This window comes from Leucoraja erinacea, chromosome 4 (assembly GCF_028641065.1).
Source record: "Leucoraja erinacea ecotype New England chromosome 4, Leri_hhj_1, whole genome shotgun sequence".
NCBI lineage: Eukaryota > Metazoa > Chordata > Chondrichthyes > Rajiformes > Rajidae > Leucoraja > Leucoraja erinaceus.
Window position 1 is genome coordinate 101,250,212 of NC_073380.1, and position 19,869 is coordinate 101,270,080.

At 43.9% G+C, this 19,869-nt stretch overlaps 1 protein-coding gene across 2 annotated transcripts in view; it reads left to right on the top strand.

Annotated features, from left to right (window-relative positions):
* Window positions 1–3,219: 3,219 nt before the first annotated feature.
* The window catches only part of dok6 (docking protein 6), a 479,143-nt gene continuing 462,493 nt past the window's right edge, over window positions 3,220–19,869 (top strand). For both annotated transcript variants that reach the window (XM_055634869.1, XM_055634870.1), the window contains exon 1: window positions 3,220–3,528. In XM_055634869.1, the coding sequence (XP_055490844.1) occupies window positions 3,463–3,528 (66 nt within the window). In that variant the 5' untranslated portion in view covers window positions 3,220–3,462. The remainder of the gene's footprint in view (window positions 3,529–19,869) is intronic.

The following is a 19,869-nucleotide window of genomic DNA, read 5'->3' on the forward strand; positions in this document are numbered from 1 at the left end:
GATAATATATATAAGCATCTGGATAAACAGGGTCTGATTAGGAACAGTCAACATGGATTTGTGCCTGGAAGGTCATGTTTGACTAATCTTCTTGAATTTTTTGAAGAGGTTACTGGGGAAATTGATGAGGGTAAAGCGGTGGATGTTGTCTATATTGACTTCAGTAAGGTCTTTGACAAGGTTCCTCATGGAAGGTTGGTTAAGAAGGTTCAATTGTTGGGTATTAATGGTGGAGTTGCAAGATGGATTCAACAGTGGCTGAATGGGAGATTCCAGAGAGTAATGTGGATAACTGTTTGTCAGGTTGGAGGCCGGTGACTAGTGGGGTGCTTCAGGGATCTGTGTTGGGTCCACTGTTGTTTGTCATATACATCAATGATCTGGATTATTGGTGTGGTAAATTAGATTAGTAAGTATGCAGATTATACAAAATAGATGGTGTTGTGGATAATGAAGTAGATTTTCAAAGTCTACAGAGAGATTTAGGCCATTTTGAAGAATGGGCTGAAAGATGGCAGATGGAGTTTAATGCTGATAAGTGTGAGGTGCTATATCTTGGCAGGACAAATCAAAATAGGACGTACATGGTAAATGGTAGCAAATTGAGGAATGCAGTTGAACAGAGGGATCTAGGAATAACTATGCATAGTTCCCTGAAGGTGGAATCTCATGTAGATAAGGTGGTAAAGAAAGCTTTTGGTGTGCTGGCTTTTATAAATCAGAGTATTGAGTTTAGAAGTTGGGATGTAATGATATTGTACAAGGCATTGGTGAGGCCAATTCTGTAGTATGGTGTACAATTTTGGTCGCCAAATTATAGGAAAGATGTCAACAAAATAGAGAGAGTACAGAGGAGATTTACTAGAATGTTGCCTGGGTTTCAGCACCTAAGTTACAGAGAAAGGTTGAACAAGTTAGGGCTTTATTCTTTGGAGCACAGACGGTTAAGGGGGGGACTTGATAGAGGTTTTTTAAATGATGAGAGGGATAGACAGAGTTGACGTGGATAAGCTTTTTCAATTGAGAGTAGGGAAGATTCAAACAAGAGGACATGATTTGAGAATTAAGGTGCAGAAGTTTAGGGGTAACATGAGGGGGAACTTCTTTACTCAAAGAGTGGTAGCTGTGTGGAATGAGCTTCCAGTGGAAGTGGTGGAGGCAGGTTTGATTTTATCTTTTAAAAATAAATTGGATAGGTATATGGACGGGAAAGGAATGGAGGTTTATGGTCTGAGTGCAGGTAGATGGGACTAGGTGAGAGTAAGTGTTTGGCACGGACTAGAAGGGCCGAGATGGCCTGTTTCCGTGCTGTAATTGTTGTATGGTTATATGGTTATATGCTCCTCCAGCCTGTATTTGTCCATGCCTGTTTCCGTGCTGTAATTGTTATATGGTTATATGGTTATTCCTCCAGCCTGTATTTGTCCATGCTTTCTTTGTACCTGATTTCTGCTTGCACTGCAATGGAAGAGGGGATGGCATTCTTCAGACACTGCATGATGGTTGGGTCCATTGGCATTGGAGTGGACAGGCTCTGAACGCTACAAAGATAAACATGTCTGCTGTGGGAGGTGCACAGAGGTGGATGGGCGAGGAGAGAGATGTCACATCCAGTGAAGGCGATGGCTGGAGGCCCGCAGCAGCCAGGGACTTGCCTGGATCAGGCACCGCTTATAAGATCTAGAGTGCGGACTGGACTTTGAACATGGGTGCCAGAACATTCAGTTCAGTTCAGTTTACCCAGTTGAGTTTAGTTTATTGTCATGTGTACTGAGGTACAGTGAACATAACGCCTCTTGCATGCGGGCTCAGTGGACTATTTCTGTACCATTTCACTTTGCTAATCAGAGATGTGCTTAGATATGGCAACACTTTACTAGATTGTGTGTAATATAACAATCGCTGTGTTTGCCACGTGACATTAAACGCACCATTATACCACTGTAAAAGGGGTCTGTGTAAAGTTTCCATTTTCTCCAGATGACCATTTGATTTCCTCGATAACCGATTTCTTCCTAACTTCCAAAGAGCAATGGCTGACTTACTCTTGACTTACTCAAGATTAACTTGATAGGTTATTAGGGCACTGTAAACGGTCCTTGTGTGAAGCTGGTCAGATCTGGGAGAGTTGATGGGAGCCCGGAAATAATTAAATGGGATTAGTGTAGGATTAGTGTAAATGGGTGCTTGGTTGAAGGACTTGTCTGTGATGTATAACTCCATCTATCTCTGCAATCCTCCTGCGGCATTGCATGCAGGACTGAGCGATGACTCTTGGCACCAGTCTCCATGGATATCAGTTCTCTTTGCCTCTACTGTGCGTACCAAGAGACCTCTTAAATGTTACATTTTCTTCACGGTGCCCCTCCCCTCTACCTCCCTCCCAATAGCGTTCAGCGTCGTGCCATTGTTTCAAAGATAAGATTTGCTTGTAGGACAATGGCCAGCCCCCTGTTCCAGCCAATGCGTCTCCCCTTTAAGAGGACGCAGACCAGCTTTAACTGAGCGACCGCTGGAACATCCAGCACCGGCTGGACACTGCGAGCCACAGACGCACACATACTTGGTTTGCAACCAGAGAGATGCCCGTGTATCACACTACCCTGTACCCGTTTGTGGGAGCTGTTAAATTTAACCCAAATGTTGGCTTTACCAAAAAACATAACATAATGCTGCCCATATCACACACACACACACACACACACACACACACACACACACACACACACACACACACACACACACACACACACACACACACACCCACCCACACACACACACCCACACACCCACACACACACACCCACACACACACACCCACCCACCCACACACACACACACACACACACATCCACCCACACACACACACACCCCCCCCACACACACACACACACACACACACACACACACACACACACACACACCCACACACACACACACACACACACACACACACACACACACCCACACACACCCACACACACACACACACACACACACACACACCCACACCCACACACACACACACACACACACACACACAGAGTGCCATCTAAATCTTACCCTCGATAATACAACGCGTTTTCTGCACCATTTTTAATGCATTGAAATAAAAGTCGCCAGCTTCACACAGGATCAGTCAGTGTACGTGCTCTCTATTGTTTTAATTTGATAATCTGGTGAATAGTAGACGATTTACGCTCCGTTTGGCTGAGCAGGGAGATAGCCGTGAAGCAAACCCCCTTTGACAACCGGGGATGGTGTGATCCAGGAAGCGGAGTTGGGAATAAATCAGGTGACTCGCTCGGTCTCCCCGTTGAGATGGAATGAGCCTTGGAGCCGGTTGAATAGGAACAGGAGGAGAAGGTTTAAGCGCACACTCGAGGTCTCAAACGTGGAGCTGCCGGGAGGGAAAAAGGGCTCCCAGCTGAAAGGGGACTTGCTCAGCAGTGGCAGGCAACCATGGCTTCAAATTTTAATGACATAGTGAAGCAGGGCTATGTGAAAATCCGGAGCCGAAAACTGGGGGTGAGTAGAAATGCGATGACAGCGCTTGATAACAGCTGGTTAAAACAAAATTGATACAAGGGAGACAGTCTCGGTGGGTGTGGATAATGCTGCAACAGCTGGAGCTAAAACTGCACATTAAAAACAAAAACAGTCAGATTGCTTTCAGTGTATATATCACACAAGGGGGCTGATGCAAACGAACTTTCCTTGTTATCAACGTGTTTTCACATCTGTCAGACGCGGTCCGTTTCCCACTGACAGTGCGGAGTTTCCGACTGAGGGAATTGACATTTATAGGTTGTCCTGTTCTAACTATTGTATTGTTAGATGTGTTTTATAGAGAGAGAGGGGAAAAAAAACAAAGTTACAGGTAGCTCTGAATGATTTTTTTTTTAAATGGTGGAAATTCCACCTGATTGTTCTAGGTATCATCTGCCAATTTGTCGCCCTTCTGTGGTTTCGTCTACCTTCATTGGAGCAGCTATGATTTCAAAATCGGCACATCCTGCAGGCATTTAGTGGCATTAAAAATAATTGATAATCAATAATTTTGATTCTGTTTTGCCACATTGGCTGCTTTAGTGCAATGTGCATCTCAGTGAAGTCATCTTGTATGTGAAATAAATTGAATCTGATGCCAAAGTTGGCTTTAACTAAATATGTAGGGATTATTTTTTACTGACAATGCCAAATTAGTATTTTGTGTTTTTGTTTAAAACTGTGCCAGCACTTTGCTTCCATTAAATGTTGTTTACATATGCAGCATACCTAGTTATCTGCTACCCTTCCAAACGTGTCGCATTGAACTGCTGAATCCTACTGGCAAAAAGGCATGTGTTGTATCAGGAGAGTCACAGCAGACGGCCTATTGAACACAGATTTGAGTGTATTCATTGCTCTCATTTATTGTATTGGAATACTATAGGATAGAAGGTAGGCAAAAAGGTTCTTTATTACTGTAGCTTCAGGAACTTGTGGCACTAACAGATATCTAAAGTTGTAACAGTTGCTCAAAGGTTGTATAAAGAACGTTAACTTTAAAAAAAAATGTAATATTGTTTTTTTCTATTTCCTCCATGTCAAACCCTTAAAGTAGGTTGAAGAGGCCACTTGGACTTATCTGCTAGCTTTACTACCATATCATGCCTCGAGTAAATAAGGCTATGTGATAAGACAAGCACAGTCGGAGCTGAACAGGAATGGGTCGTGGTTGGGATTGATAGAATGGTGTGATTTCACAGGAAGCTTGGTTTGCTTGCTCTGATTTTTCTGGTGACAGGGGAATTGCAGCTTGAATACATTTCCACTCGCTCTGATTGTGTGCGAAATGTCCTATGTTGCCCAAAGGAACCTGGCACAAGCTCGTTTATCTAGCTAATAGCGACTTTGGCTCTGTTTATGCTGTGCGGGTCAATGCCTTGTAATATGTGTAAGACTTCAATTTGCAAGCAATTGTGGCGTAAAGTGAGAAAGTGGCGTTACATCTGTGCTGCCTTGGGCAGTGGTTTGCAGCATTGTCCTGAAAAGGGGAGGCGATGCAAATCTGGGAACATGCATCTGAAAGGAGAAAAAAAGCTTGTGTTTTCTAACTACTACTGAGGGGGGGGGGGGGGGGGGGGGGATGCTGTGGAAGCTGGGACAAAAGCAGATTGTCTAAAATTACTCCTCCTAATTCTTAGTCATCGTTCTCCCGATTAGACACTCGCTCATCCTGGTACAGAACATACTTTATCTTGATGGATTACTTGTATGTACATCTAGATGACATTTAAGAGCATTTAATTTAAACCAATTTTAGGACTGATTTGAAACTGAGTTGAAACTATTTCATAGTGTGCACTCAAGTTTTATTATTTTTCTTTCATTTCTACATTTATGAAGAGTTGCAAACTGCTATCACCATTTTGAAGGGGGGGGGGGGGGGGGGGGGGGGGTGTTTTGTGTTTTGTCTGCTTCTTGGAGTGGGAGGATCTAAAATGGCATCAGATTTCTGGGACATCCTGAAACATCTAGGTGGCTTGCCATAGAATCATACTTTAAAAAAAAAATCACAAATTATGTGACTGAAACAGTATTGGCAGGACTGCTCTAAATAATGTCTTTCAGCATTAGTGGTTGCAACTGTTTAGGAAAGTGAGGCAGTTTATTGGTGATGAAAACAGGTCTGGGATTAGTCTAACTTGTTCCATTGCCTCAATGGCTATTTGGCTTTTTTAATTAAATTCCTTCTTTAGGTAATACTCAGTCTCTCTTTAATTTTCTATTCAGAATACACATCAATTTGATGAATACGATTTTAGTTTGTATAAAAGGGTGACTGGGTGAGTTTACGCCATGAGTAAGAAATAAAAGCAAGATATGTGCTTTTACAATACTTGCCCATGATCTGCCACTGTGTTAGAACGGCTGGAGCCCGGCTCTTTCTTTTCCCCTTCTGGGGAAGAAAATCTGTCCTTGAACATATACATGGGCAAACTCCACAGCAATCTGGGATACGAATTTTCTAAAATCCATGTTCCCCTAAGAAAATATTATTATTCTTTTTTTGGCTTCATTTTAAGTGTACAACTCCTTGTGCTGAAACTGTGCCCCCTCGGTCTGAACTGAAACATCCTCTCATCATACTTGATCAAGTTCTCTCTGAATTTTGTGTTGCAATAGGCCCACCTCTCATTTATGTTCATTCCAATGAGCATGAACTCAACATTTCATGTGAGGCCCTTCAACCCAGAAATCAACATAAGAGAAAATTTTGAACTGTGTCCAATACAAGAATATCCCTCGATTAAGCAGATGAATAGTTCCTGCATTGGGAAGGGGGAACAGTAAATAGCAGATAAATTAATCAATGTGCATGCCGGCACAGGAAGGATAACAAATCTGCCAGAAATTCTGGAGGATCAAGGTTTATGCAAGAATGAAGATTGGAAGGCAATTGGTATTAATTTTTAAAATAGTATTATGGAGGTTAATGAAATTGAAAGCCAATGATTTGCATCTCCGAATTTGAAAGAAATCGCTGTAGCATAGATGAGCCACCTCCATCTTATTCAAAACAGAGGTAAACTGATTTCTTGATATTAAGGGAATTGAGATATCTGAGGATCTTGCAGGAGAATGAAGTTGAGGTAGAAAATTGGCCAAGATGCTGATAAATGATGAAACAAGCTTGCAAGGTTAAATTGTTTTATTCTGCTTCTAATTCTCGTGTGTGTATGTATCTATGCAGCACAACGTGTGGTGTTGCATATATCCTGGAGTATTGCTACAAGCCTTTCCAACTAAGGGTGGCGCAGTGGTTGATCCCTGACAGTGCCATAGACCTGGGTTCGATCCTGACTTTGGGTGCTGTCTGTATGGAGTTTGTACATTCTTCCTGTTACCATGTGGGTTTCTCCCACATTCCAAAGGCATGCAGGTTTATCAGTTAATTGGCTTCTGTAAATTGTCCCAAGTGTATAAGATAGAATTGGTGCATGGGTGATCGCTGGTCCGTGGGCCAAAAAGCCTGTTTGCACACTATATTTCTAATCTAAACTAAACCCTTGTATTTCTACATCATTGCAACAAAGTCCACCATTCTTTTTCCCATTCAAATTACTTGCTGTTTCTGCAAGTTTATTCTGTGTTTTATGGACTTCAGATCTCTTGGTATGACAGCATTCTGCCTCCATTCAAACACAATTCTGCTTTTCTCCCCTTCCCGTCTCGCATTTTCCCAGATTGTATTCCATCTGGCAACATTTTCTCTGTGGCTTCACCAGCAATATTCCTTTGCAGATTTTGTGCACCTTCCTAATAATTTCCAGGTTCAATTTTAATCTGTGCGACCTTCATCTGAGGAAATGACGGAACGCATCTTATGAATGTCAGACAAGGTGAGGATCGGGCCTGATGGTGATGCCTTCCACAGTTAAATAGTATGTTAAAGATCATAAGTCTTCATCATGATTGATTTGGTGAAGCATTTGCGGGGCCTCCAGTAACACAGAACTGTAGCCTCGTTAAGAGTCCGAATTTTGGGATAGCAATGTTAAAATTACGCAAGAGAATGGCATCCTTTTGGGAAATGATGCCAGTGAAGTACTGAGAGCAAATGTCCTATAACCTTGATCATAGATTGCCAAGCATAATCTTGTTTGCCTACTGCTGTATCCAAGTATTTATTCCATTCTGAACTCTTGACAAGATCAAATCTTTGTTAAAGCTAACCTTTCCTATCACAGAATTGGGTTATTCTTTGCAGAATCTACTCTTCTGAAGAATTAATTCGCTATCGATTGCAGCCTTGGATTTAAAACAATACTGTAAATCTTCAGCAACAAGCACAAATTTTAACTGAGAAGCTTTGTGAGTAAAAGGTGTCTTGGTGCTTGAATTGTGAACTCCTCTTCCTAAAGGTGCCTTCCTGCCCTGTCAGTGACTGGGTGTTGCAGATATAGACTACGGCAGCAAGCTCACAAATTAGCCAAGCTGCTATTCCTCAACAGTCAGGTAGTGTAAGTGAAAATAGCTTGTTCTAAGCTTCCCCCAGTCTAGTTTCAGTCAATAAAATATTGAGTCGAGCACTTGTGCATCTAAACTTTATTTTGGAAAAACACAATAACAGTTCCCCACTACTATGCCTAACTACTACGGGTTCGATCCTTGTATCTGCCTGGCCGAGCCCTCCTAGCCTTGTGCGAGCAGAGACACTCCAGAAGGTCACGCAGTCTCAAGCGTTCTCCCAGAAGATCGCCACAGGACCTCGTGGGAGCGACCTTTTATAAGTCCCCGAACCTTGAGGGGCTGAACCACATGGGGGTGTTCTCTGTACAGTCCAATAACAGATATAGATTAACACAGTACATGATGGACATTTCCCTAACCCAATAATACGGTGACTAATACAATGTATCTGACAACCTTGTCTAGATGCATGTTAACAGAGATGAATTATGCAACATGTGGCTGGATATTCAAGAAACCCAGACAAGGCTCAACACTTAACCCAATCAACATCTAGCAAAGCAAAGCTTTGCAACAATATTTACAACGTGTGTGTCTGGTTTGCATTCACCCAATTTGTTTCATTTAATTTACACCTAATTGTCAGGATCTGCAGATGTTCCATTCTCTTCCTGCAGCTCTTATCTCGGCTCTAGACAAGCTGGCACCATTCTGCAGCTTGTCCTGTTTCTGCAGAAGGCACATTTAAATTGACCAAATTGCCTAGCAGCCCAGACTCCTTTACTCAATTTTAGTGTCCTGGCCTCTCCAATTTGGCCAGAATTAACATAAGTACAATTGATGCCTGCCTTCTAGTCCACATAGAAGACAAATATATCCTAATGGAAGGATGCAGACCCAAAGTTGTAGTCCATTTGAAATAGAGGGAAGAGTATACAGGTTGGGACTTAGCATTGTAGTCATAAAAGACGTTCGTGAGGGTGCATTTTTGTTCTTCCACAGGGGCAAATGTATTTACAAGTACAAAATGACAAGTAAAACAATATTCCAAGGAGATGTCTATATATAAAAAATTATATGTATCAAAGCAGAATGTTATTACTGTCATTTAAGAAGCACTTGAGCTTCATTAATGTACAGCAATCTTGGGAAGTGGCCATGGTGGCTGTACATTCCTTCACCACAGACGCCTGGGCCCAGATGTAAGCCCAAAAGAGGGGCAGGCACTTAGCCTGGGTAGACTTCTCTACTGCATGCTGCCATAACCCACGAACGGCCAGTCCCGGCAGCAAATGGCCAAGAAAATAGGGCGGCAAGTTGGTGCAACGGTAGAGTTGCTGCCTTACAGCACCAGAGACCTGGGTTCAATCCTGACTATGGGTGCTTGTCTGTACGGAGTTTGTACGTTCTTCCCGTGGGTTTTCTCCGGGATCTCCGGTTTCCTCCCACACTTCAAAGACGATCGGGTTTGTAGGCTAATTGGCTTGGTAAATTATCCCTAGTGTGTGTAGGCTTGTGCTAATGTGCAGGGATTGCTGGTCAGCTGCAGACTCCGAGTGCCAAAGGGTCTGTTTCCACGCTGTATTTCTAATGTTAAAGATCACCTGACTGATCCACATCAGTCGCCCAAAGAACGGAAGAGTAGGCCTGAAGTGTAAACAGAATTTGAGGCCTACTTGGAGGGGCTGCAACCTCACAGGTTCCATACACACTGACTCCTCCTGACTGTAGAAGTCAGTGACTGATGCCCGTAAAAACGTCAAGTTGCACGACATACACGCTGACGTATGCTGTCCATTCACCAGGGATGGATTCAGTGAGTGTAGACTGAACTCCCCTCTCCCCTATTCCCCCTTCCCCCCTTCTCCACTCCCCCCTCCCTTCTTCCCTTCCCCCCCTCCCCCCCCCTTCTTCACTTCCCCCCTCTTCCTCCCTTCTCCCCGCTCCACTCTTCTCCCTCCTTATCCACTATCCCCTCCCCTCACGTCCCCTTCTCCCCCTCTCCCTCCCTTCTGCCGTTCTCCCCCAGAGGCCGATGGCTTTTCAACTGGGTACAGGCCATGTTGTCAATGTACCAGTGCCACCCACCTGCTCCGGCCACTGAGTCTAAATACCCACCACACATTTTGTAGCAAGGCAAGGGAGAGCTGGGGGGTGTTGTTCCCAAAGTCTGCATTTATACCATAGTCAATGTTACTAACACAGATGATGTGGCCTTTGTGCTGTACTATTAGTGGGATCTAGTTGTCACAGGCTGGGTCCACAAATGGGGGGCATCGGGAAAGTGGGGGGGGGGGGGGGGAGAATGGGAGGGAGAGGGAGGGGAGGGGGTAGTGGATAAGGGGGAGAAGAGTGGGGCGGGGAGAAGGGAGGAGAGGGGGACGCCCCCCATTTGTGGACCCAGCCTGTGACGGTTAGATCCCACTAACAACTCGTGGCCAACAGTTTAGTACCCATGAGGAGCAGGCAGAAGCTAGGGCTAGGGCTAGGGCTAGGGCTAGGGCTAGGGCTAGGGCTAGGGCTAGGGCTAGGGCTAGGGCTAGGGCTAGGGCTAGGGTTTCCTCCCACATGCCAAAGATGCAAAGGTTTGTATAAACTGTCCATAGCGTGTGTGGGATAGTGTGCGGGGGATTGCTGGGCTAGCAGGTTGGGTTAGGGTTACAAATGGGATGGCATAGGGTAGGGAAAGTGAGGTGGAGGGGGGGGGGGGGGCTAGGGAGAATGGGAGAATAGAGAGGGAGGGGGAGGGGGGTGGTAGTGGATAAGGGGGAGAAGAGTGGAGTGGGGAGAAGGGAGGAAGAGGGGAGGGGGGGAAGGGAAGGGGAGAAGGGTAGGGGTGTGTGGAGAAGGAGGGGGGGTGAAGAGGGGAGAGTGGATTTCAGTCTACATTCACCAAATCCATCCCTGTGAAAAGGATTTTGAACATTCCAAAACCCTGTGGCGACAGGGAAGCACTGTGCGTTACCGCGCGTCACTGCGTGCGTCTCCACGCCTCACCGTGTGTCACGACGCGGCAACCTCTTTTTAGGCTGTCGCTTAAATGACGCCCAAATGTGATTGCAAAATCTGGCTCTGTGCAACACTGTCCATCCTAGAACCTGATGTAAAGGGGAATGACTTCTGTGTACAGAGACTGCCACTGGTGACTGAGACCACCGTGGTGTGTCTAGCAAGCAGACGAGGGAATGGAGTGTTTGCTAGAGCAGTCTATCAAATGAATGTTTCCCTGAATCACAGAAGGATATAGATAGCAGTGCTGAGGACCAGCATCCGATAATGCACGATGAGCAACTCCAGCTGAGTGGGAGTAAGCCCGGTTGGAATTGATCCACACTCATGAGGTTCAACGACACCCACTGTGATAGGGTGAGGACTCTGAGCCTGCGTTTGGAGTGTTGTGTTCAGTTTGATCAGCCTGCTATTGGAGTGAAACTCTTAAACTGGGAATAATGCACAGTGGATTCACCAAGATGTCCCCATGACATGAGGTTCCTGAGTCATAGTGAGAGGTTGGGCAGACGAGAACTTTATACCCTGGAGCTGGAGACTGATGCATGATCTTGTGTATATGTATAGAATCATGTGGGGAATAGATAGATAGGATGAATGCAAAATCATTTCAACCGCGAATTGGGAATCAAAAGCTAGAGGATATATGGGAGGTTTAAGGTGAAAGGGGAAATATTTGAAAGAAAGCAAGAGGGGCAAGATTTTCACAGAGGGTGTTGGATATATGAAAGGTGCTGGCAGAGGGAGCAGTTGAAGCAAGTACAATAAAAAATGACATTGGGATAGGTATATGGATGGGAAAGGTTGAGAGGAATATGGATTGTGCATCTTGGTCTGCATGCGATTATGAGACGAAGGGCATGTTTCCATGCCGAATGACCCCACTCTAAGTGATGGCGGGTTGTTATTCCCTCAGGGCAAACCTGTCTTGGTAGTGAAGGATGCACCAGTATCACTCTTTTAGTTTGGTTACATCTATTGAAGCAAAATGGATGAACATTAACAGTTCCAATATGAGCAATAACGATACTTCAGCAGGTTTTGAATTATTTTTGAAGGCATCTCATGAAGAATCATGAAGGATGATTGATTCTGTCTCGGCATGCTGCGGAATTGTAGGATGGGCTTCTGGCTGTGCTCATCTGCAGGTTCGGCCATGCCAATGCAGAGAGGTGCCAAAAAGAATATGGGCTGCTTCCCCACGGGCAGGCAGGGCGGGAGGGAGGGAAAGTTGGAGATATATCCATCTTTGCAAACTTCTTGAAACTTGTATTGCTGGCAGCCTGACCGAATGGTTCTTATCTCTAAAGGGGATGCAAAGCATTGGGCATATTTTTGCCACATTAAAAACAATCTATAAATTGTTCATTGATTAATATAACCTTTTTTTGTCCGCAAAGCTTATAAGCGGCTTGATACATTGGAACATTGCCTGCTGGAAGTGGTTTAATATTTTGGCTGAAAAACATGCACATGTTGCAAGTACAAAACTGTTTTATTTTGTGTCTACTTTGTCAGTCAATTATATTTTTATTATCTTATCAAACTGAGTTTTTATGCTCTAGATTATCGACGGCCAGGCTAATCGATGTACTACATCTACCTCAACTTTGAGGCAAAATGTGTGTCCACTTCTGTTTTTTCAATTTAAAAAAAAAAAAAAGGATTTATAATGATCTCCTTGGATACTTTTTCTAACTACTGCCTTTGAGTTTACATTGGAGGAACAGATTGAATGCGACTGTGCAACTAAATACCAATTCAACTCAGTTTACTGGTTCACAGACTACAGTGGCCAGGTACCAATTAATGATGAGGCGGAGTACAGGAAGGAGATTGAGAACCTCATAACCTGGTGCCAAAACAATAAACTCTCCCTCAATGTCAGCAAGACAAAGGATATGGTGATTGACTTCAGGAAGCAAAGTAGTACGCACACCCTAATATGCATTGATGGTGTAGAACTGGAGATGTTTGAAAGCTTCAAGTTCTTAGGAGCACTGTGGCTTGAACAGTGGCATTGACGCAATGGTAAAGAAAGCACACCAATGCTTCTACTTCCTTAGAAGGTTTAGGAAGTTCAGCATGCCCCCAACAACCCTCACCAACTTCTACAGATGCACCATGTAAATCGTATTATCGGGATGCATAACAGCATGGCTTGGAAACAGTTCCCTCCAAGATCGTGAAAACTTACAGAGTTATGGACGTAGCCCAGACCATTACACAAACCAACCTCTCTTCCATTGACTCCACCTACACTTTGAGCTGCCTCAGCAAGGCCATCAGCATAATAAACCATATAAACCATATAACAATTACAGCACGGAAACAGGCCATCTCGACCCTTCTACCTTCTAGTCCGTGCCGAACACATAATCTCCCCTAGTCCCATATACCTGCACTCAGACCATAACCCTCCATTCCCTTCCCATCCATATAACTATCCAATTTATTTTTAAATGATAAAAACGAACCTGCCTCCACCACCTTCACTGGAAGCTCATTCCACACAGCTACCACTCTCTGAGTAAAGATCTAGGACCAGGGTGGTTAAATGTTTCTGATTGTCTACCCAATCTATGCCAATTCAATAATCAAGTTTGCTGATGACACTGTGGTGGTGGGCCTGATCTCAGACAACGATGAGAAGGCCTACCGGGAGGAGGTGGCTGATCTAGCACTCTGGTGACAGGATAACAGCCTCCTCTTGAACATCAAAAAAACAAAGGAGCTGATCATGGACTTTAGGAGGGCACATCATCCGAGGACGTACACTCCATTGAGGATAAATGGGGATCCTGTGGATAGGGTGAACTGTTTTAAATATCTGGGAGTCCACATCTCTGAGGATATGACATGGGCATCACACGCCTCAGCACTCGTGAGTAAGACAAGGCAGCGCCTTTACCACCTCAGGCAATTGAGGAAATTCAGAGTGTCTCCGAGGATCCTCCAATGCTTCTACGCAGCGGCAGTGGAAAGCATCTTGTCCGGGAACATTACCATCTTGTTTGGGAATTGCTCTGCCAAGGACAAGAAGGCTCTGCAGAGAGTAGTGTATTCGGCCGAACGCACTATGGGAACTTCACTCGCCCCCCTGCAGGAACTATACAACAGGAGGTGCAACTCCAGAGCAAATAAAATCATGCGAGACCCCTTCCACCCCTGCAACGGACTGTTCCAGCTGCTACGGTCAGGCAAACGCCTCCATTGCCATGCGGTGAGAACGGAGAGGTTGAGAAGGAGTTTCTTCCCAGAGGCAATTCGGACTGTAAACGCCTATCTCACCAGGGACTAACTCTACAGAACGTTTTTCCTTCCATTGTTTATTATGTAAAAGAATATGTGTGTTATGATTGTGTTTATAATTTGTTTGGTTGTTTTGTTGTTTGTCTTTTGCACAAAAGTCCGCGAGCATTGCCACTTTCATTTCACTGCACATCTCGTATGTTTATGTGACAAATAAACTTGACTTGACTTGACTTGACTTGACTCATAATGTTATATTTTTTATTACTAGCATGCATGCAGTCACAAACATTTTTTTTAATGGCACGGTTCAAGTAACATCAATATTCACTGAATGAACATCAATTGCAAATAAAGCAATCATTGATCTATGTGAATACATCAGAATTTTGTCACCAGCTTCATCCAAATATCTCTTCGATTTGCAAACCTGCATTCTGGTTCTCACCTGCTGCTTGAGTTAGCTCATCTTGCTGTGTGGACTTTGAAAGGACACTCTCTTGTTTTTCTTGAATCAATATTTTTTTTCCTTCTGATTCAAGACAAAATGCTTTGACTCGATACTTACATTCAACTCTGGAAGCAAAATTTGATGGAACAAGGCTCAACTCGGTTTTGTATGGATGTATATCCCAAGATAGTGGGTAAAGAATTTCTGCACTTCAAGAAAAGAAAGTGTAGTTTAGTCTTTTTTTATATATCTATCTATCTCAAATATTGCTATGCCAAGCTGTTGTCCATTGATTACAACTTTGTGTTCAATACATAATTCTCTCTAACTTTGTCATCAAACCTGGGGAACTGGAACTCTGCTTATCCCTATGCAATATGGATCATCTGCCTCCTTATTGGCAGATCTCAATAGTATGAATTAGCAACAGTATTTCCTCCTCTGACAAACAATACTGGAGTACCTCAAGACTATACTCGGTCCTATGTCCTGGGCTTTCTACAGCCATGACAGTGTAGCCAGACTCTGGTCAAATGCCATCTTTAAATTTCTGACAATGCCACCATTGTTGAATGGGTAACAATGAGGTGGACAGGTGCGTGGGAGAGAGCATTGCTTGGATCCCAGTTTGGTTCAATATCTCGAGCCCAGAATGACGAAGGGTGAAGAAAGTGGTAAATGTTGCCCAGTCCATCATGGATACTGATCTAAGCCCAGTCCATCATGGATACTGATCTGATCTCCCTGTCATTCTTAAACAAAGACATTCTCACTTGCAGCAGCATAATGGGCCTGCAAATGCAATATGTGCATAATGTATCATGAACAAAAAGTCAAGGCACCGGTAACCACAATAAGAGCGCAAAAAAACTTGTCGTCCTCAATGCAACATTAATTTACATTGTTGAGGTTACGTTGTGTGGTGTTCAAGAGCCTGATGATTATTGGGAAGAGGCTATTCTTGAACCTGCGGTCACTGTTTTCAAACTCCTCTACATTGTTCCTAATGGTAGGAGAAATGACAGCATGGACAGGATAATGTGGGTCTTTGATATTGGCTGGCTTTTTAAAGCTGTTTGGTATAGATCCCTACATTGGATGTGAGGCAGTACCTGTGATAGACTGGGCAGTGTCTACCACTCTGAAGCCCCTTCTTTTCTGGTATTCAAGTTGCAAACCAGGCTGTGATGTATCCAGTTAGTATACTCTCTATTGTGCACCTGTAGAAGTTCAAGAGAGTACCTCTCAATCTACCAAATCTCTTCATTCTAAGGAGGTAGAGGTATCGATTGGCTCGTTTTGTGATTGCATCAATGCCCTGGGCCCAGGACTGACCTTCAGAAATGCTTGCCCAGGTATTTGAGGTGGTTGACACTCTCCACTGCCAACCCATTTCTGAAGATCGTTTCCTGGATGTTCGGCATTCTCCTCCTTTTCAGCTCCTTCGTCTTGGTGATGTTAAGAGCAAAATAGTTGTTCTAACCAGAGCACGGAACTGAGCTCACAGCCTTGAGGAGTGCCTGTTCTGATGGTCATTGAAGAAGAAGTGTTGTAGAACATTTTGTCCTGATTGTGGTCTGCCAATGAGGAAGGAGACCAATTGCATTGTATGAGTGGCGATCCAGTTCCCCGAGTTCGATAATAGGTTTTGTAGGGGATGATGGTGTTGAATGTTGTGCTGTAGTCAATGAACAAAAGCTTCATTTTGTCAATTTGTCCAGAGCAGAGTGGTGAGCAAGTGAGATTTCATCCCCTGTTGATCCATTGTGGTAGAAGGCAAATTGGTAATGGATTCAGGCCCAGGAGTTAAATATGTCATAACCACCCTCTTGCAGGACTTCATCTTGGACTATAGGGCCACCGGTCAGTAGTCAGAGGCATGTCACCTTGCACTGGCATTATCGATCCCCTTGTAAAGCAAGTGTGAATCTCCGACCTTGGTAATGAGAAGACAAAGATGACTTCAAAAACTGCATCCAGTTGGTCCATAGAAACATAGAAATTAGGTGCAGGAGTAGGCCATTCGGCTCTTCGAGCCTACACCGCCATTCAATATGATCATGGCTGATCATCCAACTCGGTATCCCGTACCTGCCTTCTCTCCATACCCCCTGATCCCTTTAGCCACAAGGGCCACATCTAACTCCCTCTTAAATATAGCCAATGAACTGGCCTCAACTACCCTCTGTGGCAGAGAGTTCCAGAGATTCACCACTCTCTGCGTGAAAAAAAGGTCTTCTCATCTCGGTTTTAAAGGATTTCCTCTTTATCCTTAAGCTGTGACCCCTTGTCCTGGACTTCCCTAACATCGGGAACAATCTTCCTGCATCTAGCCTGTCCAACCCCTTAAGAATTTTGTAAGTTTCTATAAGATCCCCTCTCAATCTTCTAAATTCTAGAGAGTATAAACCAAGTCTATCCAGTCTTTCTTCATAAGACAGTCCTGACATCCCAGGATACACAGATTTCAAGAATGCAGCCATCATTATCCGAGCATTCACCCTGTCCAAGGATCTTCCGAGATTACAATGACATTGGGGGTTATGAGGGCCTGAGAAGACAGATTTGGTGCTTTCTCTTTCAAAGTGAGCATAGAAATACTTGTCTGAGAGTGATGGCTCAATGTCACTTTGGCTGCCTTGTGGAGGTAGAGACATGCAAGCCTACCACAGCTGCAGTGTTTGGCTAACATTGAATACAGCTAGCACTATATTCTACATGGTTTGACTGTAATCCTGTATGGATGATCTACCTGGGTAGGATGCAAAACATTTATTTCACAATCTCTGTCCATGTGACAATAATAAACCAAGACCGTATTGGTAGCAAATCTGTGCCATTCAGTTTCATGAAGGTTGTGAGTAAAATATCAGAAGTGCATTTATTGATTTCAACTTATTAATAGTGTTCTGTAATGGTATGAAAACCCCTGTTTCTATTCTGTCCATTTTGAGTGATTACCAATGGGGATTATGAAATTGGTCATTCCCTTTTTGCAGTCTCGTGACTGTTTGTAAAATGCATCTTGGGCTGTTGTCCTGACTAAAAATGCTTTTTTTTTTTTTTTTTTTTGGACGGTTTTGCCAAATTTTGCATTTTCTCATTCAATGCAATACAATCCAATACGGGTTTATTCGTCACATTGCACATAAAGTGCAAGTGAAATGAATATGTCAGCAGCGATACAATGAGAAAGAACACACAATACACAATAGAAATTTAACACAAACATCCACCACAGCATTCATCACTGTGGTGGAAGGCACAAAAATTGGCCAGTCCTCCTCCATTTCCCTCCGTGGTCGGGACCAGAGTCCAGAGTCAGTCCAGGATCGGCTCTTCCCCACCAGGGACCGCGGCTTCAGGCTGGTGTAGGCTGCAGGCCGGCGGTCGAAGATTTAAAATTTGCGCCGCAGCCAGAAGCACCGCAGACCGCAGGGCCGGCGGTCGAAGCTCCCCTCTAGGGGTGATGGTAAGTCCGCGCCGGGCCTGCGGTAGAAATTGGCCGTGAGCCGGCGGTGGAAGCTTCTTCTTCCCCCGTGTCCCCAACGTGAGATCCCCGGGCTGTAGACGACGCACCTTGATGTCATGCAAACCTTTGGATCTTTTAAAGCTTGAGTAACTTATGATCTATTATTAGTAATAAAATAACTGAATAGTTAAAGCATTGTTGATTACAAACACCGTTCCATGTGCAGGAAGGAACTGGAGATGCTGGTTTTACACCAAAGATAGACACAAAACGCTGGAGTAATTCAATGGGAGGGGCAGCATCTCTGGATAGAAGGAATGGGTGACGTTTCAGGTCGAGACCTTTCTTCAGACTGAGTCAGGGGAAAGGAAGACAGAAATATGAAAGGGTAAGGTGTGAAAATGACAGATCAAAGCAGATGATGATCAAGGAAATGCAGAATGGTTCATTGTTAGCTGAGGGGAAGGTGATAAGGACGCATACAATCAGTAAATTAATCTGGAGGACAGTGAAACTAGTTCGAGAACTAGAGTGCAGGAGGGATGGAAAAAGAGGGAATGCAAGGATTACTTGAAGTGGAAGAAATCAACATTCATACAGCTGGGTTGTAAGCCATCCAAGCGAAATACGAGGTGCTGTTTGTCCAGTTTGCATTGGGCTTCACTCTGACAGTGGAGGAGGCCCAGGACAGAAGGGTCAGTATGGGAATAGGAGGTAGACACAAAAAGATGGAGTAACTCAGCGGGTCAGATAGCATCTCTGAAGAAAAGGAAAATGCAACGTTCCGGGTCGAGACCTTTCTTCACTGAGAGTAGAAGGTGTTTGCTTAAATTGTCACAAGCCGACTTCTCTTTTCACAGAGCATTGTAATGAAGAAGGAGAGCTTAATTGTAGATATTTTCGTATTCTTTAAATTCACTTTGATACTTTTTACCACATGTCTATTTTGCGGCCCTTTTATAACGTGACACAATGTCATGCTGTCATAAGACTTGGAAAGAATGAGACAATGATTCCACACCATCCCTAGGAATGACTGATGTTACTACATTTCCGGGCCTTGGCAACTTGCTATCCTTGACACCAAACTCTGCTACTTCTCATGGCAAATCCGCATATCTGCATCACGTCAACTTCACAAAGCCCGCCACATGACTCTGCTGTCAACTAGAATCACAATGTGAGGACCTGAAATGAAACAGCATACCCCATACTCAAAGATTAAAATTGCAACACTGCACTACATCCCAAAGCAAGTTTGCTTTCTGTGAGTGGGTTAAATGGCAACTATTCCAGGTGGAGTCATGCTGAATCCTTTTGCATTGCATCATCTTTGTTTGTTTCTGTATGCCAAACTCTTTGTTAAAGCATTACCATACTATTTGCCTTCCTAAATTCTTACTGGCAGCAATTTATCAACCAGCATTTCTCCTGTAAGTTAATTTTTTATTAGATTATCAGTTATTTTATTTTTCTGCTCGGTTTAGCATGAGAATAATCTTGCATTTCTTCATACCAGACTAAACTGCCTCGTTTCCTGTCCATTTGTTTATCTGCTGTTATCCTGTTGCTCATTATTGCACTGCCTCCTCACTGCATAACTTCGATCAGTAAACGCTGTAAGATCTAAAAGCTTGGATATCTTGCATGTGTCGAGTCATTTGGGATTTGTTGCAAATGACTGAGGGGTTGTTCAAAATTTTTGAGACACCTAAAAGAAAAGACC